Raw genomic sequence first — 21,333 nt, 5'->3', positions numbered from 1 at the left:
TACGCTGCTGTCAATTCAGAGTAAGTGCACACATTTCAGTATATTTACTTTGGAGTGAAAGCAGCCAACGGGGGCAGGAGGAGGGGTGCTGGTTACTCTCTGATAATGGTAGTGGATCCAGCTGGCTTGGTGTGCAGTCTCCAGCAGTGCCACAGGTCTGATCAGGGCTGCAGACTACTGTCTGATGTGTTGATGAGTAATTTGTGTCGTGAAATTGCTGGTTCGGCATTGGGGTTCAGAGTGGGTGGAGGAAGCCTACTTGAAACGGATAAGGGAAAAAATGTGCTGTTGAGTATGTAACCAATTATCACGTAAACCACAGACAGGCCGAGAGCAGGAAGAAATGTCCCTTCCCTTCCTGAGTAAGTGAATGTTTAGAGCCAGGAAGTGAGAAGAAAGGATGATCTTGTGGCTAAGGCACTGGACAGAGGCACAGGAGATCTCGTTTTTTCCCCAGCTGTGTCAGTTTCCCTGTATGACTTTGGGCAAGTCACTGTTGCGGGGGGTGAAGAGCAGGCTGGGTGCCTGGCCTCGTGGCAGTTGGGGGCTGGCAGGGTTGAGAAGCAGACTGGGGTATGATGGGGTGGGGATTTTCTCTCCATCCTTGTCTCAGATTTTCTCTCCTCTGTGTATTGATTTTTCAAGCACCAGTGCATACCAACAAGCACCGGGCTGGGATTAGGGCACAAGAAAGACTGCTGGATCTTCACACTTGTTTGCACAGCATCTAAAACTTAATTGAGGGAGTTGAATGCTAATAAGCTCTCTTCCCCCTACATTACGGGTGCAGTGTAGTGGTCTGCTGTCTAGTTTGGGGGTGCCAAGAAGAAGGCGATCTCTTAGCTATTTCCAGTGCTTATTTAACTCGTGACGAACTGGCAGTGGCTGTGTAAGCCCTTGTGATCTTGAGACATCAGCTGTTGTAATTCCCTCTTGTGGGGCTATCAGCAAGACTGATGCAGCGCTTGCAGCTCGTTCAGATTAAACCGCATGACAGCTTGCAAATTTGAGTTGTTGAGCATATTCAGTCTGCATTGTGTTCTTTACATTAGTTGCCTATTAAGTGGCAGATTCAGTCAGTTATCCTTACTCGTTTATAAAGCTCTGAATGGGACTGGCTCTGGTTATATTTAAGACTCCCTTCTTGAGTCTCTATCTAATGGAATTTTGCTCTCCCACACCACCTGGTGCTTCGGGGTTCTACCATCATGCCTGAAGCAGGCCTGCGGTCGAGCCTTGGCTGTGGCCGTCCCTGCAGTGTGGAACTCCCTCCTTCCTGAAATCTGGCTACTTCATCTCCCCACTCAAAAAACACCAAAAACTTGTTTTTTTCAGAGGTGTTTTTAAATTACTCCTGCTGTTGCTGCTGTTCTGTTTTTTTTTCTTATTGTTTTTGTTTACCCACCCTGACGGTAATTTTGTTGAGGTTGGGGTATTTTCTGATAGTTAACAAGAAAATGCTGTTGTGGTTGTTCAGCAACCCCAGCCTTTTTGTGGAGGAGGGTGCTCTATACATATATTATTACTGGGACAAAACACAGGACATTTGACTGGAATATGTGATTCCCTTGAAACTCCTCTGGGAGTGAGTAAAGGTGGGTGGGTGGGCTGGCCAAGGAATGGGAGATTCCAGGTTTATGAATGGTCTGCATGATGGGAGAAACTAATCTGCTGTGAAAGATTATGCTGAACTTTTTGAAATAGGAAAGGGAGGATTTGACATGACATTGGAAGCTTCCACATGTAGCCGCTTTTGAGTTATTTAAGGTAGGCAGAGTATCAAAACTTACTTTAAAGGGAGAAAGAAATGTACCTTTTTGGTGATCTCTTCCTCGTACTCTTCCCAAATGTCCACAATGGAACTGAGAGCAATCAAGGAAACATGAGTGCAAATGGGGAATTTGTCAGGCAGTTATACAGAAGAAAAGCAAACAAAGTTACTAAAATCAAACCTTCAATGTTTAAATGTTATATGGGAACAAAATCCTGGTAGATTTTATGGCAATAATAAATATGTTCAAAGTAATTGAAGAAAGCATAGAATTAATGCCATTTAGACTGAATATCAGCAAGGTAAATACAGAATTGTGAAGAAAAAGGGACATCTTTTTAGGAAATGTGGACTTCTATCATGGAATGAATTGACATGGATTCCTAATGTTGGAGGGGCAGGATATCTATTAGTAAGATTTAAAAATTGGCTCTATCTTAATAAAGACCTGAATATGAAATCTTGTTACTCTTGAATATTACAGATGATCAGTTCCTCTGTGTGTTTGAATACATGTATGAAGTGATTTCTTCTTTTTGCAGTGAACAAAAAGCCATAGAACTATACAAGCAATTAAAACCAAGACCTCCAGGTACGGAACAGGCTTATTCTATGACCTACATAAAACTCAAACCTTGCAAGTAATCTTTGCTTTCAACAGTAAATATCAGACTTTTTACATTTCCATTTGCGGCAGGGCAGAGGGAATGCTGGACAAGGAGGGGTGGAGATACACTTAGAGTGATGGGGTGGGGAAGACCGCAAAGTCTTGGTGGGAGCTGAGGGGAGTGGTTTGATGGTGTGCCTGTCCAAAGACATAGGTGGTGAGTGGAGGAAATGTCGGCAACATTTGTGAGTTGTGTAAATATCATCATATATCAATTTCACTACCAAAAAATTAGATGGCCCATAAAATGTAACTTGTTTAGTGATCCTTTTCATTACACGTTCTTTTATATAGTGTCAGAACTGCCACACCCCTTAACTTTGGCCTGGACCTGACCAGGTGGGTCTGGGGTAGAGGAGGTAGGTGTCATGATGTATATATCAGTCTGGTGTTACATAGCATCAGCTATAAGGTAAAAGGTGATAGGGTTCTGGTCTTGTTGTCTAAGGCTTAATTGCTCCAGGGCTGTGCATGCTGTTAACCCTTCTTAGTCAGTTACTAAGGTTTAAAGAAAATCATGCAGATCACCAACCCAGCCTTGTTGCTCAGATCTTATTTTAGTGTGGGATGGTACCGTCAAAACCTTCTATGCTACTTACAGCGCTTTCAGTTTGTCAGGTCACTGTCACTGGCCAAACCCAAGCAGACACCCAGATGAGAGGGGAGAGAGGAAGAACAGATGCTCTAATGTGATCGTAGTGCCTTGATGGGCCACGCTGAGAATGTCTACCCTATTACTTACAGTCTGCCCTGAGTGAAACAATCTGCCAAACTGGTGGTTTATTCTAAAATTAGATTCACCAAGCCAGTAACAAAATAGCTTCTGAAGTATTGCCACCCTTACTTTTGTGCTGCTGCTGTGACAGTACTGCTTCAGAGTTAGGCAGCTGGACAGCAGCTGCTGCTCTCCAGCCATTCAGCTGGGAAGGCAGCGCAGAAGTAAAGGTGACAATACCGTTTTTCATGGCTGTGAATTTGATAGGTCCCTAACCATATTTAAAGTTCTACCACTCCCAAAGGATCAGATACATTGCCCACCAGGTCAACTAATATTTTAGATCTTACCCAAATGCATGCTTACAACCAATCCTTATTAACTAAGTCTAAGATTTATTAATATATATAAAATATATATAATATATATAAAAAGAAATATGTATTTCTAAGAGCTCAATATACATACAAATGTGTGTAAAGTTCTTAGGTCAGCTTCGTAGCTGAGATGGTAAGGCTGCTGATTTGTAAAAGTCTTTCTGGAATCCATATAAAAAGGTTACAGTCCAATAGACAGTCCAGTTATAGAGTCTGTTCACGTTCTTCCATGAGAAATTCAGGGTAAACCCGGAAACCTCAGTCTTATGGCTTAGACCTTCCCTGTTAAAGTTTAAGCAGACCTGAGATGAAAAGGATCAGGCCCAAAGCTTCCTTTATAGTTCAAGTAGGTAGGGCACTGACAGGTAACTCTACCATGTGGGCTTTGATGAAAGTGAGCTGACAGTTTGTGATCTCTATTCAATGGGTCCTTTCACAGACAATACTTCTAGCAACAGCCATTCAAACTCTCAAGACAGTTCACAGGTAGTTACTATTTGGAATTACAAGCTTTGAGAAGAGATGAGGACAATAATATTATTACACCACCAGTCCCATCTAAATGATAATATCCCCCTTTGATCTCTGAGTCAATAGAATATAGTAATGAAACATTAGAAGATAGGAACAGGATTTAGCAACTACAAGCTAATCAGATCACATTGTTAGATTTCTACTGGGATGCAGGCAAACAGATACATTTAGCACTTACTCTTTGATTCTCTAACCATACAGGCAAAAAGGATATTCTAGTCTACTTAACATGGCTTTGATAACTATCTACGAGGAATGGCCCTGAGTGTTAAAGACAGAGAGAGGAACACTTTTTTTCTGAACTGGTGATGGGGGTGGTAGTTACTGTGAGCCTCAAGCTGGAGTCACACCTCTTCCACTGGATAGGGGAGTCCTGGCCCTGGTTAGAAGGTTGGGCTGGAGCTGGTGGATGGTTTCTCTCCCTGTTCCTGTGCCAAGAGCCAGGAGGACAATGTCAGGGGAGCAGGTAAAAGCCACACCTCGGTCTGGTTAGGTAACCCTAAGAAACATCATGGTCTGAGGTTGACAGGGCTCAAGGCTTTATAGAACCAGGAGTTGATGCAGAAAGCAAAAGTCAGACATGGAACAAACAAAACGACCAAAATGCAGTTGTGCCACACCCTGTCCCTCCAGTTACCCTAAATGTTATAAGACGAAAAGGAGTACTTGTGGCACCTTAGAGACTAACCAATTTATTTGAGCATGAGCTGTAGCTCACAAAAGCTCATGCTCAAATAAATTGGTTAGTCTCTAAGGTGCCACAAGTACTCCTTTTCTTTTTGCGAATACAGACTAACACGGCTGTTACTCTGAAACCTAAATGTTATGCTTCAGTTCATGGAAGCTGATCAGCCGTCCTCCCAGAGTTTCCCAGTGGCCTTTTTAATCCATGCGTGTGGAATTGTTGAGCAAGATCACTATGACGGACACTGCTGTCCTAAAACCTCACCAAGAGCTCAGCCTTTGTAACCATTTCCTATATGGCGGAGGTGGTCCTACTGCAGTAGTACCTAGAGTTCCCCGTCAGGAATGAGGGCCCCATTGTGCTGGTCACTGGACATATAGAAAAAACAAAGGCAGCTTTTGCCCCCTGAGAAGCTCACACTCCTAGTAGAAGGAGGTGGAACAGATGGATAAACAGTCAAGTCCTTCTTAGCATTGTTCTGGTTAAATGATTTTTTGGCTTTTTCTCAAAGGTCTGGAAAAATAGCTCATAGGCCTTAAATCCATTAATCTATCTGTGGTAACCAGTCCTGGGTCTGATTTCACTCCCATGACCTAGTCAAGTGTAGCTGATCAAGCTAGCATGCAAAAAATAAGTCTATCCATGGCACCACAAGTGATGGGAGGGGCCAGGCACCTGTGTATATACTTATGGGCTTAGACAGGCACATACTCAGATGGCTAGCTGCCACACCACCACTTACAGCTATACTTCTATTTTTAGCTCTCTAGCTAAATTAGAACTAGCGCGGTTATGCCTCTTTGAGTTGGAAGTTACACCTCTAGCTCAAAAATTAGATGGACTTTTAGCGAGTGCTTTGGTGGAGGCCTGGAGTGGGAGTGCTGTGGAGATTGTAGCACCCTTCTCTCTGAATGTCCCAACTTGTGCACATTTACATACTCACATGTGACATTCTCTTAATTTATTAGTTAGTTACAGTTATTATTTTGGGGGTTTTCAAACATTTATCGGGTGTTTCCTGCTTACTTAATAATTGTATCCTGGGCTAAACAAACTCTGAAAACTGAAGTCCAAGTCAAGTTAGTCCCAGGTTTCCATTTTTACTGCGTTGATGAGTCTCAAGTTAGTGCTACACTGAAATCATAGAATCATAGACTTTAAGGTCATAAGGGACCATTATGATCATCTAGTCTGACCTCCTGCACAACACAAGCCACAGAATCTCACCCACCCACTCCTGTAACAAACCTCTAACCTATGTCCTCCAGCAAGTGACCCATACCCCCACGCTGCAGAGGAAGGTGAAAAGCCCCCAGGGCCTCTGCCAATCTGCCCTAGAGGAAAATTCCTTCCCGACCCCAAATATGGCGATCAGCTAAACCCTGAGCATGTGGGCAAGACTCACCAGCCAGACACCCAGGAAAGAATTCTCTGTAGTAACTCAGATCCCACCCCATCTAACATCCCATCGGGCATATCTACCGCCAATAGTTGAAGATCAGTTGCCAAAGTTAGGCTATCCCATCCCCTCCATAAACTTATCAAGCTTAGTCTTGAAGCCAGATATGTCTTTTGCCCCCACTGCTTTCCTTGGAAGGCTGTTCCAGAACTTCACTCCTCTGATGGTCAGAAACCTTCATTTAATTTCAAGTCTAAACTTCCTGTTGGCCAGTTTATATCCATTTGTTCTTGTGTTCGCATTGGTACTGAGCTTAAATAATTCCTCTCCCTCCCTGGTATTTATCCCTCTGATATATTTATAGAGAGCAATCATATCTCCCCTCAGCCTTCTTTTGGTTAGGCTAAATAAGCCAAGCTCTTTGAGTCTCCTTTCATAAGACGGGTTTTCCTTTCCTCGGATCATCCTGGTAGCCCTTCTCTGTACCTGTTCCAGTTTGAATTCATCTTTCTTAAACGTGGCAGACCAGAACTGCACGCAATATTCCAGATGAGGTTTCACCAGTGCCTTGTATAACGGTACTAACACCTCCTTATCTCTACTGGAAATACCTCGGCTGATGCATCCCAAGACCGCATTAGCCTTTTTACGGCCATATCACATTGGCGGCTCATAGTCATCCTATGATCAACCAATACGCTGAGGTCCTTCTCTGTTACTTCCAAGTGATGCATCCCCAGTTTATAACAAAAATCCTCGTTATTAATCCCTAAATATGACCTTTCACCTTCAAAATTTTTTCCAAGACCTTGCATACTACAGATGTCAAATTAACAGGCCTGTAGTTACCCAGATCACTTTTTTTCCTTTCTTAAAAATAGGAACTATGTTAGCAATTCTCCAGTCATACCATACAACCCCTGAGTTTACAGATTCATTAAATATTTTTGCTAATGGGCTTGCCAGTTCCTTTAATATTCTTGGATGAAGATTATCTGGGCTCCCCGATTTAGTCTCATTAAGATGTTCAAGTTTGCCTTCTGCTTTGGATGTGGTAATATCTACCTCTATATCCTCATTCCCATTTGTCGTCCTACCGTTATCCCTAAGGTCCTCATTAGCCTCATTAAAGACTGAGGCAAAATATTTGTTTGAAAAGGTCTCTATCCATATCCAGATCGGATCCCAGCGGTCTATAGCACACCCCAAGCACTATCCCAGGGAAGGCTCTAGTAGCTTTCTTCCCAATGTGATTTTTGCCCAAACTCAGAAATGCTCCTTCTACCTTTTGATTCATGCACTCTTGTGACTTTTCTTCTATGCCCAATGTCCTTGCAGTTCCTCATCCTCATGCCCACAATACACATGATCGCTTTCTGGCATCTTCCCTTCCTTGCCATTGCATCTAACATTCTTAATCTTTCCCTCTGCTCCTCCTTCCCCACTTTTTAAATTATACTGGCTGGCGTGATGGTGGGGAGGGTGGCAGAAATTGAGACAGCCCTGAATATTGTGGCGAGGGTATTCTAAGGGCAGTCAGAGGAGGGATTTTTGCATAGCTATGTGATGGGTAAATAGCTGTAGTCATTATGGAAAGTATCGCTTGGGCAGAGTGCCTAGAATTGTATAGTGAGTGTGGAGAGGTGGGTGATTAGTGTCAGCTCCCCTGTGCTCTGACTGGTTCAGATGATTGATGTGTAGTATAACTGCGTGCACCGGAGAAGGCTTTTTGATTTAGTAGACTTAACCCCCTTCTTTTTTAATTGGGTCATAAATGATCTGGAATAAAGGATAAAAAGGATAAAAAAGAGGTGGCAAAATGTGCAGATATAAAACTACTTAAGATCATTGAATCCCAAGAAGACTGTGAAGAGCTATCAAAGGATCTCTCGGAACTGGGTGGCTGGGCAACAAAATAGCAGATGAAATTTAGTGTTTATAAATGCAAAGTAATGCCCGTTGGAAAACATAATCCCAACTATACGTATAAAATGATGGGGTCTAAATTAGCTGTTGCCACTCAACAGAGACATCTTGGAGTCATTGTGGATAGTTCTCTGAAAACATCCACTCAATGTGCAGCAGCAGTCAAAAAAGCAAACTATGTTGGGAATCATTAAGAAAGGGATAGATCATAAGACAGAAAATATCATATTGCCTCTATATAAATCCACGGTACGCCCACATCTTGAATACTGTGTGAAGATGTGGTCGCCCCATCTCAAAAAAGATATATTGGAATTGGAAAAGGTTCACAAAAGGACAACAAAAAAGATTAGGGGTATGGAACGGCTTCCATATGAGGAGAGATTAATAAGGCTGGGACTTCTCAGTTTGGAAAAGAGACTACTAAGAAGGGATACAATTGAGGTCTATAAAATCATGACTGGTGTGGAGAAAGTAAATAAGGAAGGGTTATTTACTCCTTCTCATAACACAAGAACTAAGGGTCACCAAATGAAATTAATAGGCAGCAGGTTTCAAACAAAGAAAAGGAAGTATTTTTTCACACAACGCACAGTCAAGCTGTGGAATTCCTTGCCAGAGGATGTTGTGAAGGCCAAGACTATAACAGGGTTCAAAAAAGAACTAGATAAGTTCATGGAGGATAGGTCCATCAATAGCTATTAGACAGGAAGGGCAGGGATAGTGTCCCTAGCCTCAGAAGCTGGGAATGGGTGACAGGGGATGAATCACTTGATGATTACCTGTTAATTCCCTCTGGTGCACCTGGTATTGGCCACTGTGGGAAGACAGGATACTGGGCTATATGGATCTTTGGTCTGACCCCGTATGGCCACTCTTATATTCTTATGTAGGTCTCTATTTCTTTGGCAGAGCTTGTTGGGTAAAATCCTTCTTTGACCTGTGGGTTTGTGTCTGAACTGTTTTGCTGAGAAGCACTCTGCTAACCAGACGATTGGTATCCCTTCCAGATCACGCCTACAGTGACAGCACTGACATGGTGAAGATTATCGTGCAGACAGTGCAGAGCCAGGATCGAGTTCTCAAGGAGCTCTTTGGACACCTTAGGTACCAGAAGAGCTTTCCTTTCTGGAGGAAAACAGAGACAAAATGCAACTTCCATCATTCTGAGCTGGAGACCTTTTAACATACTAATTCTGTTGGGGAGCAGAGAGAGCCCTTGCATTCATATTCCAAGAGCAAAATCTTCATTCAAAGACCGTTCAGATTGCTGAAGGGCACATTCCCATCACTGTCCCTAAACCTTCAAAGCTAGTAAAGGGGAAGATCTGTCTCAGAACTTGCTATACATCCCCCTCAAATTATCTGTTGTCAGTGGGGCACTGCAGCTCCCCACCAAGAATTGCTTTCCCCTTCAAGGACATGCAGACACTCTATACTCCTCACATTCATTTGACTCATACTGTAACACAACCCCTTAACGCTTTTCCTAAAAGCATTTCACATCTCCTCTGGGAACCTTCTCTCAAGAAACAGTACATATGTGACTGTTGCTGAGGTGGAGGGGTCCATGGCAAGAGGTTTCTTTGTGAAGAAAGACTAAAATACAGCAAATTCTAAGTCCTGAAGCCTTCTTTCATTGAACTTTTTGTGCTGTGTACCTTGATCATTAGACCCGAAGACTTCCAGGAGCCACCGTGGTCCTAAAGAATCTTTCAGTTGTGCATCTGTGCCTGCAGCTATCAGTGTAAATGCTGAGGGTCAAGTACATGTTTATCCAGTTTTTCCTTAAATAGCAAGATGTAAAATCAGTGTAGCTACATTGATTCTTCCAAAGCCTGTGCCCCACTGAATGGCAAAGTGATTGTGATTTCTCCTTTGTTACAGCAAGCTGTTAGGCTGTAAGCAGAAGATTATTGATTTGCTTCCAAAGATTGAAGTGGCTCTGAATAACATCAAGGAGGCTGACAGCTCTGTGATGCAGATGCAGGGAAAAAGGCAGAGGGAGATCTGGCATTTGCTGAAAATAGCTTGTGTAAGTGACTTTAGGATTGAAGTCTCTAAACGCTAACAGTAACCTCTTTAGCCAGGCAGTGTGTGACCTGTCAGATCTCTGATGGTTGGTAAAGTGTTGTGGAAGGTTTGAAGCACTACGTGCTGAGTATACAGGAATTGTTCTGTGGCTTATGCATGCTGTTTATTATTTGTTACAGTGACACTCAGAGGGCCACGTTTTGCTGGGTGCTGCACAGACACACAGCAAGAGACAGACAGTTGCTATCCTAAAGAACTTAGTCTAAATAGCCAAAACAAGGAAGAAGCCTGCTTTGAAGTAGCACATCTGCTTCCTACATTGCTGCTGTTTTGCTGGGGAAGCAAAGACAGACTGTGTGGCTGGAGCACCAGTCATATCAGTTTGAGTCTCTGCTCCCCAAGGCTACCCCCTCGGGTCCTGCGGAAGTGCAAGCCTTGCATCTCCCGGCCACTTGCCTGTTCAGTTCTGAAACCATATACAGCCCTCCCCAGCGAGGAGGGTTACTATAGTGCATGGCCTTGGGAGGGCGAGTGCCATAGGTGACTTCAGCTTAAAATGTACAGTATGTGCAATGTGGGTGAGTTACTGTGGATGTGAGAACCTTTAACACTGGCAATTCATCGCCTTCTGGGGCTTGAATTCGTTGCCTTGATGTTTCATTGCCATAGCTTTTGCATTAATGTACATTTATCTTGAATGATGCTCATAATGCACTATTCGCAGGTCTCTTGGCTTGTATACACAGTATAAACCCAAATGAAGCAGGACTAAAATCTGTGTGTCCAGTGAATATGTGCAATGAAAATAATTCTGCTTCTATCCTAGACTCAGAGTTCTGCTCGATCTCTTGTGAGTTCCAGCATCGAAAGTGCAGCCACCCCTCCAACTGCTACATGGTTGCCTCCGAACTCCTTTGGCAACATACCCCATCCCCTCTCTTCTATGGCAGCTCCTAGAGATGGGTAAGAGCCAAGGAAGGGAGGTTATTGCTAAGACCAGTCTGTCTCTTTTCTGAAGAGTATACCTATTTTATATGCAAAAGCTCTGAAAGCCTGCCCTCCCTCACTGAGTTGTAGTGTAGACAGGCTCCAACTGTGATACATTAGCACGTTGGACTTCTTGAAAAGCACACAGCTTGTGTGCTGCCTGGTACGTTTTGGTAGAGTAACTGTGACTTTAGACATACCATTGTGATGGCCGTGGTGTAAGAACCAGAATAGAATAAGGCTGGCCTATGAAACACTGTGAACCACAATCCATCCTCTCTTCTTGTCGAAGTCCTCTTGTTGGCAGAGGCTGCCTGGCCTTTCGTTAATTCTGATTAAAGCTGGCCGCATTTGGCGTCCATTGCAGCTGCAATAGCCTGAATCTTCTTCAGTTCAAGTGGACTCTGATTGTTCAGTTTCTCTTGACTGATCTGGAGCTGGGGTCACTGAGGTTGCCTGTGCTCAGGGCAGCAATTAACCTGTGATCTTGAGCTCCCGTTCAGTTGATTGTTGGTGAGTATGTGGAAGGACAGAGTCCTAATACATCTCGTATGTTACAACCATACTGAATATCAGAATCAGAAACGAGGCTGAAGTCTTGTTCTTTTATGAAACTTGCTGGCCCCGATTGCTGCTCTTGTGATGCTATGAGGGTCCACCCAAACTAGCAAGGGGTTCTGGCACCGCCTGCTTCTGTGCTGTGCAGCTTTGGCTCAGAGCCCACATACCAGCAGCCTGTTCACTGCACAGTGATCTCACCTTGGTTTCCACCCACCTGGTTACTCCTTGCAGGGTGACACCAACAGCTCTTTCAATTCTGAGTCTCCTCAAAACGGTGTCCAGTTACTCTCTCGGATACCTAGAAGTTGTATGTGCTGCCTCCAAAGAGACAGAACACACACCAGCCTGTTAGTTTAGCTGAGGACTTCACCCTTTAGTTTAGTAGACAGCACTGAGATGGTTTTGTAGTAAAACAAGAGCAAGTTTTATAACAAAGAGCACATATTTAAGTGACAAGAATAGAAGACACAGATGTGGTTACAAGTAAAACAAAACAAAACATGCTTTCTAGTGACTAAAACTTAACTTCAGCAAGTTTCCAGAGACTTCAACTCACTTAGCTAAAGGATCCACCTTTTTCAGATTACTAGAGCTCTATCCTCTTTTGTCTGCCCAGTGTTGGATGCCAAAATGGCTTTATGCTTCCGCTTGTATTTCCCAAAATCTGTTGTCTATTTCAAGAGCTACGAAGGCTTCATGGAGTGTGGGCTCCATCATGATAGCTAAGCGGTCTTCCCCTTCGCTCATTTAGCTTGATGGCTTTGTTAACTTTATATGTAGATGTACTTTTCCTCTGAGATGTTTCCTGGCTCAATTTACCCTGGAGATGCAGGAAAGCCGGTGAGATGACATTCCTTTGTCTAGGACAGGCTGGATTTATGCACTCCTTGCAAAACACCTTTTTCCAGCACACATGTATCATTCTTTATACACCACCTGTTACATACATCACGTGATAATATTAAAGACCAGCATCTTACTGGTTTGCATACCTTACATGATGCCTTGTGTTTACAGATTACGACAACACTGTGTTGAGGCAATGAATGTCAGGCCTGATGTGAGTTATGGTATGGTATGCCCTCTGCCAGTTCGCATTGAGGGACTTCCTGGGTTACACCTAACTGCTGTAAAAGTTCTTGTCTTAGCTCAGAGCAGTGTGCTTCTTTGCAGGCACCCTACAATGCCGAGATCATATCTTTAAAAATGGGTAGCTGCTGTGTCCTACTTTTTGAGTCTGTGGTTGAATCTGGTGTATCTGCTGTCTCACCAAAACTAGCTTTTTCTTTACTTTAACTAATTTATGTTCAGTGAATCTAGTCAAGTTGTACACTGGCAGAGGAAAAGTAATGTGCGCCTCAGAGTTACTCTTAGGCCACTGGAAGTTGGATCAGGAATCTCTTAAATTGGGTTTATCTGTGTGAAAAAGATTCATGTGATGTCATTCACTCTAGAAGCAGGACAGGTTCTTTTCTGAGTTTGGGAGTTGGCTACTCACTGAGTGGTGCAGACCTTGTCTGCTTGCCCCATTTGGAGTAAGAGAAGAATATATTAGCACCAGTATCACCACCTCCATTTTGTCTTTAGAGTGAAGATGCTTAATAGCAGACATACAAGTTGCCCAGCACTGACATCTGCTCTATCTGAAGCACTATGAAAGAAAATAAATTAAGGGGCAGTTCATAGAGTTAAAGGCCACAAGGGACCACTAGATCACCTAGTCTGATCTCCTGTGTGTCACAGGCCACCAGTAGCCGCACGCTAAATCCAACAACCAAAATTAGACCAAAGTATTACAGTCCACAGGAGACTAGACTAATTAGATGCCACAGGGAGGGAAATAGGAAGGCTCAGGGTGCACCAATGCCTAAGGCATGGTAGGGAAATGATGAGAGAGAATCCTGGCAAGTGAGCCACACTCCACGCTGCAGAGGAAGGCAAAAAATCCCCAAAGTTATTGCCAGTCTGACCTGAGGGGAAATTCCTTTCTGACCCCACATTTGGCAAAGTGTTCATTCAGTTTTTGGGCTATACATATATCTTTAATCTCCTTCCCATCTATGCTACATAGCAGCCTGACCTCATCCTTCCTTATTCTCTTTTTATTTCTAGAACTAAAAAAGTCATATGTAGTGTTGTTGTAGCCATGCTGGTCCTAGGATATTAGAGACACAAAGTGGGTGAGGTAATATCTTTTATTGGACCAACTTCTGTTGGTGTGAGAGACAAGCTTTTGAGCTTACCTGAAGAAGAGCTCTTTGTATGTCTCTCTCACCAATAGAAGTTGGTCCAATGAAAGATATTATCTCACCTACCTTCTCTCAAAAAAAATTCTTATTTATTTTAATCTCCTTGACAAGAGCTAATTCACATAGACTTTTAGCAGTTCATTTTATTCTTACATTTCCTAACCTCCAAGGTGTCACTTTCATTCCCAAAAGGTTCTCTGCTTACTATTAATAACTTTTTTGAGGTGGTTATTCATCCAGCTGGGTCTGGAGTCTTTCCCTACAAGATTTTTTCCCCTTGCTTGGAATGCAAATTTCAGACAGTTTTTTGAATAGTTGATCTGAAGAAATTGCAAGCCGCCTCCAACTCTTAAGTCTTTGAGCTCTTTAGCCCAGTTCATTTCTTTAATTAATTCCCTTAATTTTCCAAAGTTTTCCCTTTTGAAATGAAAAACCATAATTGATGCCTGGTTTTGATTATCCTTCCATTTAGTTGAAACTGAATCACTCGATCCAAGGTTATTTCCTACGACCAGCTCTTTTATGATGTCCTCACTACTTATCAAAACCAAGTATAAAATTGCATCACCTCTTGTTAATTCAGTGAGAAGTTGAAAATGAAAACTGTCATCTATCGCATCCAAGAATACCTGGGCCATATCAGCATTAGCAACATTTATTTTTCAATCTCTATCCAGCAAGTTAGTCTCCATTATGACACAATTCCCCAAAGTATTTATCTCTCTAATAATATTAGAGATCTGTATCCATATCTGAGTCCAGCCCTGGAGATCTGTTGCATACCCCAACCATATCCTAATAGAACCTCTTTTATAATCCTTCCCCAAAATGATTTTGACCCAAACAGATTCAGTTTTATATATACTATCACATTTTATTTAACAGTTTACTGCATCATTGATATAGAACTCTATCCCTCCACCTTTACCTTTATTGCTATCTTTCCTAAACAGCACATACCCTTCAATGCCTGTATTCCAGTCATGAGCACTATTCCACCATGATCTCTTATCCCTATAATATCTGGTTTGGCCTCCTGCACCAGTAGTTCCAGTTCCACTGTTTTATTGTCCTGACGACTTGCAATCATGTTCAGGCATTTCAGTTGTTTCCCTCAAACCTCACCCAGCTTTCTAGCTGAATTAGGTATACTCCTTTTGCTAACTGTAACACCTGCCTGACTCCTGTTCCAATCAGTGTGTACTATTTTTCTCCTTGTTGTACATATTCTTCCCTTGTGGTGTTCCATTCTTCTTCGAGTCCTTGTCTATATGTGCTCCACATGCACTGGAGATCAGAATGCTTTAGTCAACAGTGTCCGTTGGCTGCAGCTGCTTCCTGCATAGCCTCAAGCTCCTCCCCTGTGAGGTTATAAAAGGGGATGGAGTGACCAACTGACCCCTCAATTCCTTTCAGCACTTTTGGCTGTGAGATGATGCCAACTGACAGTGCCATCTCATCCATTCACACATTAGTTTATCTATAAATAGTTTAGTTAGGGTGTATTGTAGTAGTTGATGGGTTTTAATTTAATAGTATTTTTTTTTATTTGGTTTGTTTTTTTCCAAGTAGGGAGACCTCCTTGTGTCTAAAATTTTTGAGGTTTTAAATGTTTATGTGAGGCTGTTATGCATGTTAATAATGCTCACTCCAAGGCTATGTCTACACTACGAATTATGATTGATTCAAGTTACATGGGTGTACAGCTGTGTCAGAACTGCGTGTAGTCACCAGCAGTGCCTGTGTCGATGCAAAGTGCAGTGCGCCACAGGTAAGTATCCCACTGTCTGGCACAATGCCTTTTGGGAAATTTTTGCAATGTGTTGTCGGATAGAAACAACTTGCCCAGAGATCTCTGGGAGCTGGGGGCCATGGTCCCAGCATGCAACTTTCTCCATTCAATAATGCCATCCATAGTCCATAATTTTCATACCATTTTTTAAAAATCCCACAAACCTGTGCAGCACTTCTTGATGTTTCCCAATTATGTCTACTGCCTGGGTGAGTGAGATGTTAGGAAACGTTTAAGGATTGCAAGTCCTTTTCCGAAGAGCTGCTAGATCCAGAGAAAACTGTCTGAAAACTATTGGTTCGAGAAATCAGCGAGGCCTGCATCAGACTGTAACATTACCCAGGGTACAATCTGGACAGTTGAACAGCTTTGTACCCATAACTCTCTAGCCTGGGGTGCCTTTTACACTGTGTTGCTATCAGAACAGCCAATTCTTGCCTGTTCACGCAGCCTTCAGCATGCAGATTCACTCCCAGCTAAATAATGAGCACTCTGACCAATCACTCATGAATTACATACAGGGCAACACCCGCAAGCTCTCTAGTCCCAGCCTTGTTCCCACAGAGATGCTCATCTTGTACTGCTCAGTACCTTTCTGAACAGTATTAGATCATAGGAAGTTTTAACAGCTCTATTGGGGCCTCCATTCGACTCTCTTGCATCCTGTCCACTGCCACCTCTGTCTCAGAAAACTGCATTCATGATAGCCATTACCTGTCAGGAGGGTGGGTGAGTTGCAGGCCCTGATGGTGGGGCCTCCTTACATGCAGTTCTCCAAGGACAAGGTAATGTTCCAACCACACCCAAACTTCTTATCCAAGGCAGATTCTGTTTCATTTGCACAGGCTGTGTATTTGCCTGTATTTTTCCCTAAGCTGCATCGTTCCCTGGAGGAGTAACATCTCCATACGTTAGACTGTGGTTCTTCGACATGTGATGCAGACATGTATTCTAGGGGGCATGTGTGCACCCCACATGCCGGAGACTTTTGCCTAGCAGTACTCTTACACTGGTAGCGCTCATGTCTTTGTACAAGACGTTATCACCTAGAGATGGTCCGCACAGAAATTTTGTCCCTTCATGCAATCCGGATACGATATGAACAGGCGAGGCAAGCATGAAACTGTTCAGTCCTGGTCAGATAAAAGGCTAGACAGATGTGTATTCCACAATGGACCCTCTGTCCCCTCTGCATCAAAGTCTTCCTCTGGACGTTTGGTGCAAAGGAACTGAGCGTTGTTGCTTGTGAATCACCTACCTGGTGGAATATATTCATCTGCATCTACTCGAAGAAGAAACAGTTACTTATAGTAACTGTGGTTCTTTGAGATGTGATGCAGACGTGTATTCCACAACTCACCCTCTATTTCTCTGCATCAGTGTCTTCCCCTGGGTGTTCAGTGCGAAAGAACTGAGAGGGGTTGCGGTGGTGCGGCCTCATATAGTCAGGAGAGGGGCTACAGACATGAGTGCCACCCCCCTAAGAGTACTGATAGGCAAAAGTCTCTGGCTTGCAGGGTGAATGTGTCTACCTGGAATACACGTCTGCATCACATCTTGAAGAACCACAATTACAGTAAGTAACCATTTCTACATCATGCAGTATTAATGACCAGAGGGTCACCAGTTTTTACAAGATGCTTTTTGGATAAATATTATGACAGCAGCGTTAAGATGCAGTGAGTTTGGCAGGCCTGGTAACCGTTGTATTTACAGAACAGTGAGTCTTTTGCCATTTGCCATCAAGGGGCTCTTAAGGTCATACTTGGTTACTCAGAATTTTAGAAATTGGCTGCTTCAGATTAGATCCCAGGTAATTCATGATATTTCTATTCATCTTTGAGGTCTCCAGTATTATGGCACCTCTTTGGAACTCTGCTCTGTCCTGAGTGAAGTGCAGGATATTATTGTGCAGTGAATCATTCCTAACTTAATCTTTGCCCTGTGGATGGTGGCTGGAAGCCCTCTGTCAATCCCTTGGCATCAGCAGAGTGGCATGCCAAATACAGTTGCAGAGTAACTTTTTGAATTGCAGATAAACTGCTGTAAATTTATCTCCTCCTCTCCCTGTCCTCCTTCCGGAGGAGTGGGTCAGTCACCGTTTAAATCTGCCCCCTTATGCCTTTTTTATAGGGAAGTTTTTGCCCGTGTGATAGAAGAGAATCTGAACTATCTGGACCGCTTTAGCACTATCATTCAAGAGGCAAAACAGGAGCAGAACAGCAGCATGATGGTAAGTCTGTTTCTATGATTCAAAGGCTTGATTTTCAAAGCTGTCATTGGCTTGGAAGCTTTTGCTTACTGAGCGTATCTTAAAATATATCTCTGGTCCTTTGTGACAAGTCAGGCTACTGCTGTCAAGTGTATATGTGCGTGTCCTGGTGAGTTGCTCACAAAGGATAGCAGGTGCACTGACAAAAGCATCAGCTAAGGAATCCTATTCCTGGCTCTGGAAATAGGCAAGCTATTCAAGCAGGGATGTGGCAAGCAGGGGACAGTGGTGGGAGCATTATCTCTCAAGATCTTGTTATAGAGTAGAAAGAACTGCCTGCAGTAAACCTTTTCTCCTGTTCCTGAGCCATGTCCACCCTTTGACTTGACAAGAGCAGAAGGGGCAGTAGGAATGGGCTTAAGGTTCAGAGTGAGTAGGGAATAGGAGGAACAAGTGGTGTGAGTGGACAAGTATGATGTCAATCTGGGACCTAGTGTCTGAGCAGAAGGATATTTCACCTTTCTCTAAATAATGAGAAACTGGAATTCATAAGTCATTGGGCTAGGCAGAAACTATGGGCCAGCTAGTTCTTCTCCTCCTATCCTTCCCCTTGAGCAGGCAAGGATCTCACCTGTTTCAGCCCATCTCTAATGGATGAAATGAAGCTGTTCCCATGAGCACTCAGTATGGTGTCCAAACTAATGATGATGATCTGTGTCAGATGCCACACTCTTTCCTGGCAGCTTGTTCTGTTGCAAGCTCCTTATGCAGTTACATTTATCTAAATATCCCTGCTGTGACCTTGGGATTAAGATTTCACTTCTCCTCCAACTGTGACATTAAGCTACTCCCTAGCTGGAATGTTAGATGTTCCCTTCAATACACGTTTCCCTGAGAATGATTTCCTATGAAGCCATGCTAAAACCTACATATACAATATGCTTCCACTCCTCACCAGCCACTTGAGAACATGTTAAGGGGATCACTGCTCTGACCCCTATAACCTTTGTGGCAGTTGTGTAAGAGACCAGTAAAGAATTTTCCCAACACGGGAACAACATATGGCCAGCATAATCTGTCCTTTGTGGACCCCACAAACCCTAGAGTAGGATGGGGTAGGGAGGTAGAGTAGCCAAAGTGAGCACCGGATTCTTGAACAGCGATAGGCAGCCCTGGGGAGGTTACTGTAAGTTAGAGCAGCTCCCAGGGCAGAGCCCAGTTGCCCAGAATCTGGAGGATGAAATGTTATCTAAAGCCTCCTTGGCCTCCTCTTCTGGGCTGCACCTTTCAGGGGCACAGCACAGAATCTAGCCTTTAGGGTTTAATGTCTGGTTTTGATGACCCTTTGTTGCTTACTACTTCTCACCTTATTTTCTGCTAATTTACAAACCAACTGCTTATCAGTAGCTCTGACACTTTATCAAGTATTGCTGCTGAGACCACCACCAAGGTCCAGTTAGTGCCAGCTAATGTGGTGGGTTTGTGATAGTAGGGACTGAGCTGACACCATTAACTCATCTCCTGTGGTTACCCAATAGCCTTCAGACAGTAAGGACTTCTGGTCCCTGCTGATCTGTGTCAGATGAAACCAGTAGCTTAGAGGTCAAAGGTTAACTGTCTGCCAGTATACTGAGTTTCAGTAGCTCACAGTCCCTGGCCACACAAATTCTTCATTTCTGGTTTCTCATCAGTTCCTCCCCAATGCTGAGAATAGATTCAGGGTGACTTCTTTTCAGGCTTTTGATCCGGAAAGTAGTTGCTGTTTGTGAAATGTCAGAAGTCTTTGAAATACCTCGATTAGCTGTGGTTTTTACCAGCGGGTCTTGGATAGTTAAAACACTACCCACTTCAGTCTCTCCTTATAATTCCAAGACTGCCATCAGTGAGTGGTTTTGGACAATGCAGCTCCCAGGCAGGTGGTCATTGATTTGAAAATTGATAAGCTGACTGAACTCTAGTTGCTCTTTTGCTTCTTTTCTAGAGTCTTGATTGGAGTTGGCTGAAATAATTAAGGAAGTCAAGCGGGCATTGTTGCCATCCCCAATATGTCCATGTGCTCAAGGTTGGCTGACAGTCTGCGATGAGATGAAACAGCCCAGTATCAACGTTGTGCTGTTGATTCCACACTCTGCTGATTCAGGACTGAATAATCTTCTCTCCCACTGCATCCGGATGACAGTTCTGCAAGAGGCATTTTGTGTTTTGTAGATGTTAGCGGACTTGATTATAAAGTACATGGGCAGCAACAGAGACCCTACCTTGTATGTTTTGCTGCTAGAGGCAAATGTTTTCCAACCTGCTGCCTCATTTCAGGGCTTTTAAATCCATATTAAGCTACCTAAAGAAGTAGCCTGATTTTCAGAGATGCTGAGTGATCCTGGCTCCCACTACATCCCTGGGCACTGCAGATGCTCAGCACATTTGAAAATGACACCCTTTATATTTAGAAGCTTTTTAGGCACCTGGGTTTGGTTTGAAAATGTTTGCAATGGCCAGTCTTTCTGGCAGTATGACCTGTCCATGCAGTCTGTGCCTGATAGGCACTGCTAAGGGAGGCAGCTGTTGCTCTGACAAATGAGCTGAGATTAGAGCACTGTTCGAAATGTTCTGTCTATGGAGAACCTCTCCTGGCGGGAGGTCCTCTGCCTCAGCATTTGGCGTTAATTTGTTTGGTGCTAGAGCTGCTGTGAGCTCTAGGGGAAGCAGAGGGGGCAGGTACCAGGGAGGTGTTCTCCTTATTTCCTCTGAGTAGGGAGAAGGCAGGGAGTGCCTTCTAGGTGCAGACAGATATCTGCCTTAAGTGGACAAGATGCACAGTACAGGCTACAGCAGTATCTGCAGTGTCCTGCTGGGGTGCTGGGCTACTGCACCCTTTTCTCCTGGGGCAGGCATCTCACATGCAAAATGATGTATTACTTACGTTATCTTGCACCCCAACCCCCACTAAATCCCAACCATCTGAGCCCTGGTCTGCGGAATGCAATTTCTGATGGATGAAAGAAAAACACTACAGCCATGGCTTTCCACCCCGATGTGCACTCTTGTCTACCGAGAAGCAGTTTTGACAGGTGTTTCTTACTGATCAGGAAATACTCCCCAATTCCAAACAGACGGAATTTTATATCCACTGGCTACTTTAAAATATTTAAGACTTCTATTTGTTCATTTGTGATAAATATTATATTATGTAGAACCTCTTCGTGATTCTTATTATGTTCCAGATTTGCGTCATTTTAAAGATGATACCCTCAAATGGTTTGACTTGCCAATGTTCTGTTTGGGCAGGACACAGGAGTGGAAAGGTAACAGGCTACCTGGACTTCAGTTTATGGGCAAGATTTTCAAAAATGGCTAGTGATTTTGGGTGTGCAACCCAACCTCTTTAATAGAGGGCAGGTGCTCAGCACTTTCTGAAAATTACGCC

General features: G+C 43.5%; 1 protein-coding gene across 4 annotated transcripts in view; it reads left to right on the top strand.

Moving 5' to 3' along the window:
- Positions 1-21,102, top strand: part of CHUK (component of inhibitor of nuclear factor kappa B kinase complex) — a 77,323-nt gene extending 56,221 nt beyond the window's left edge. For all 4 annotated transcript variants that reach the window (XM_073353133.2, XM_073353132.2, XM_073353134.2 and 1 more), the window contains exons 16-21: positions 2,314-2,363; positions 9,085-9,181; positions 9,962-10,109; positions 10,935-11,071; positions 17,831-17,930; positions 19,891-21,102. In XM_073353133.2, coding sequence (XP_073209234.1) covers positions 2,314-2,363; positions 9,085-9,181; positions 9,962-10,109; positions 10,935-11,071; positions 17,831-17,930; positions 19,891-19,917 — 559 coding nt within the window. In that variant the 3' untranslated portion in view covers positions 19,918-21,102. The remainder of the gene's footprint in view (positions 1-2,313; positions 2,364-9,084; positions 9,182-9,961; positions 10,110-10,934; positions 11,072-17,830; positions 17,931-19,890) is intronic.
- Positions 21,103-21,333: the final 231 nt, after the last annotated feature.

This window comes from Lepidochelys kempii, chromosome 7 (genome assembly GCF_965140285.1).
Source record: "Lepidochelys kempii isolate rLepKem1 chromosome 7, rLepKem1.hap1, whole genome shotgun sequence".
Taxonomy (NCBI): domain Eukaryota; kingdom Metazoa; phylum Chordata; order Testudines; family Cheloniidae; genus Lepidochelys; species Lepidochelys kempii.
This window is presented reverse-complemented; position numbering and strand designations above follow the sequence as displayed.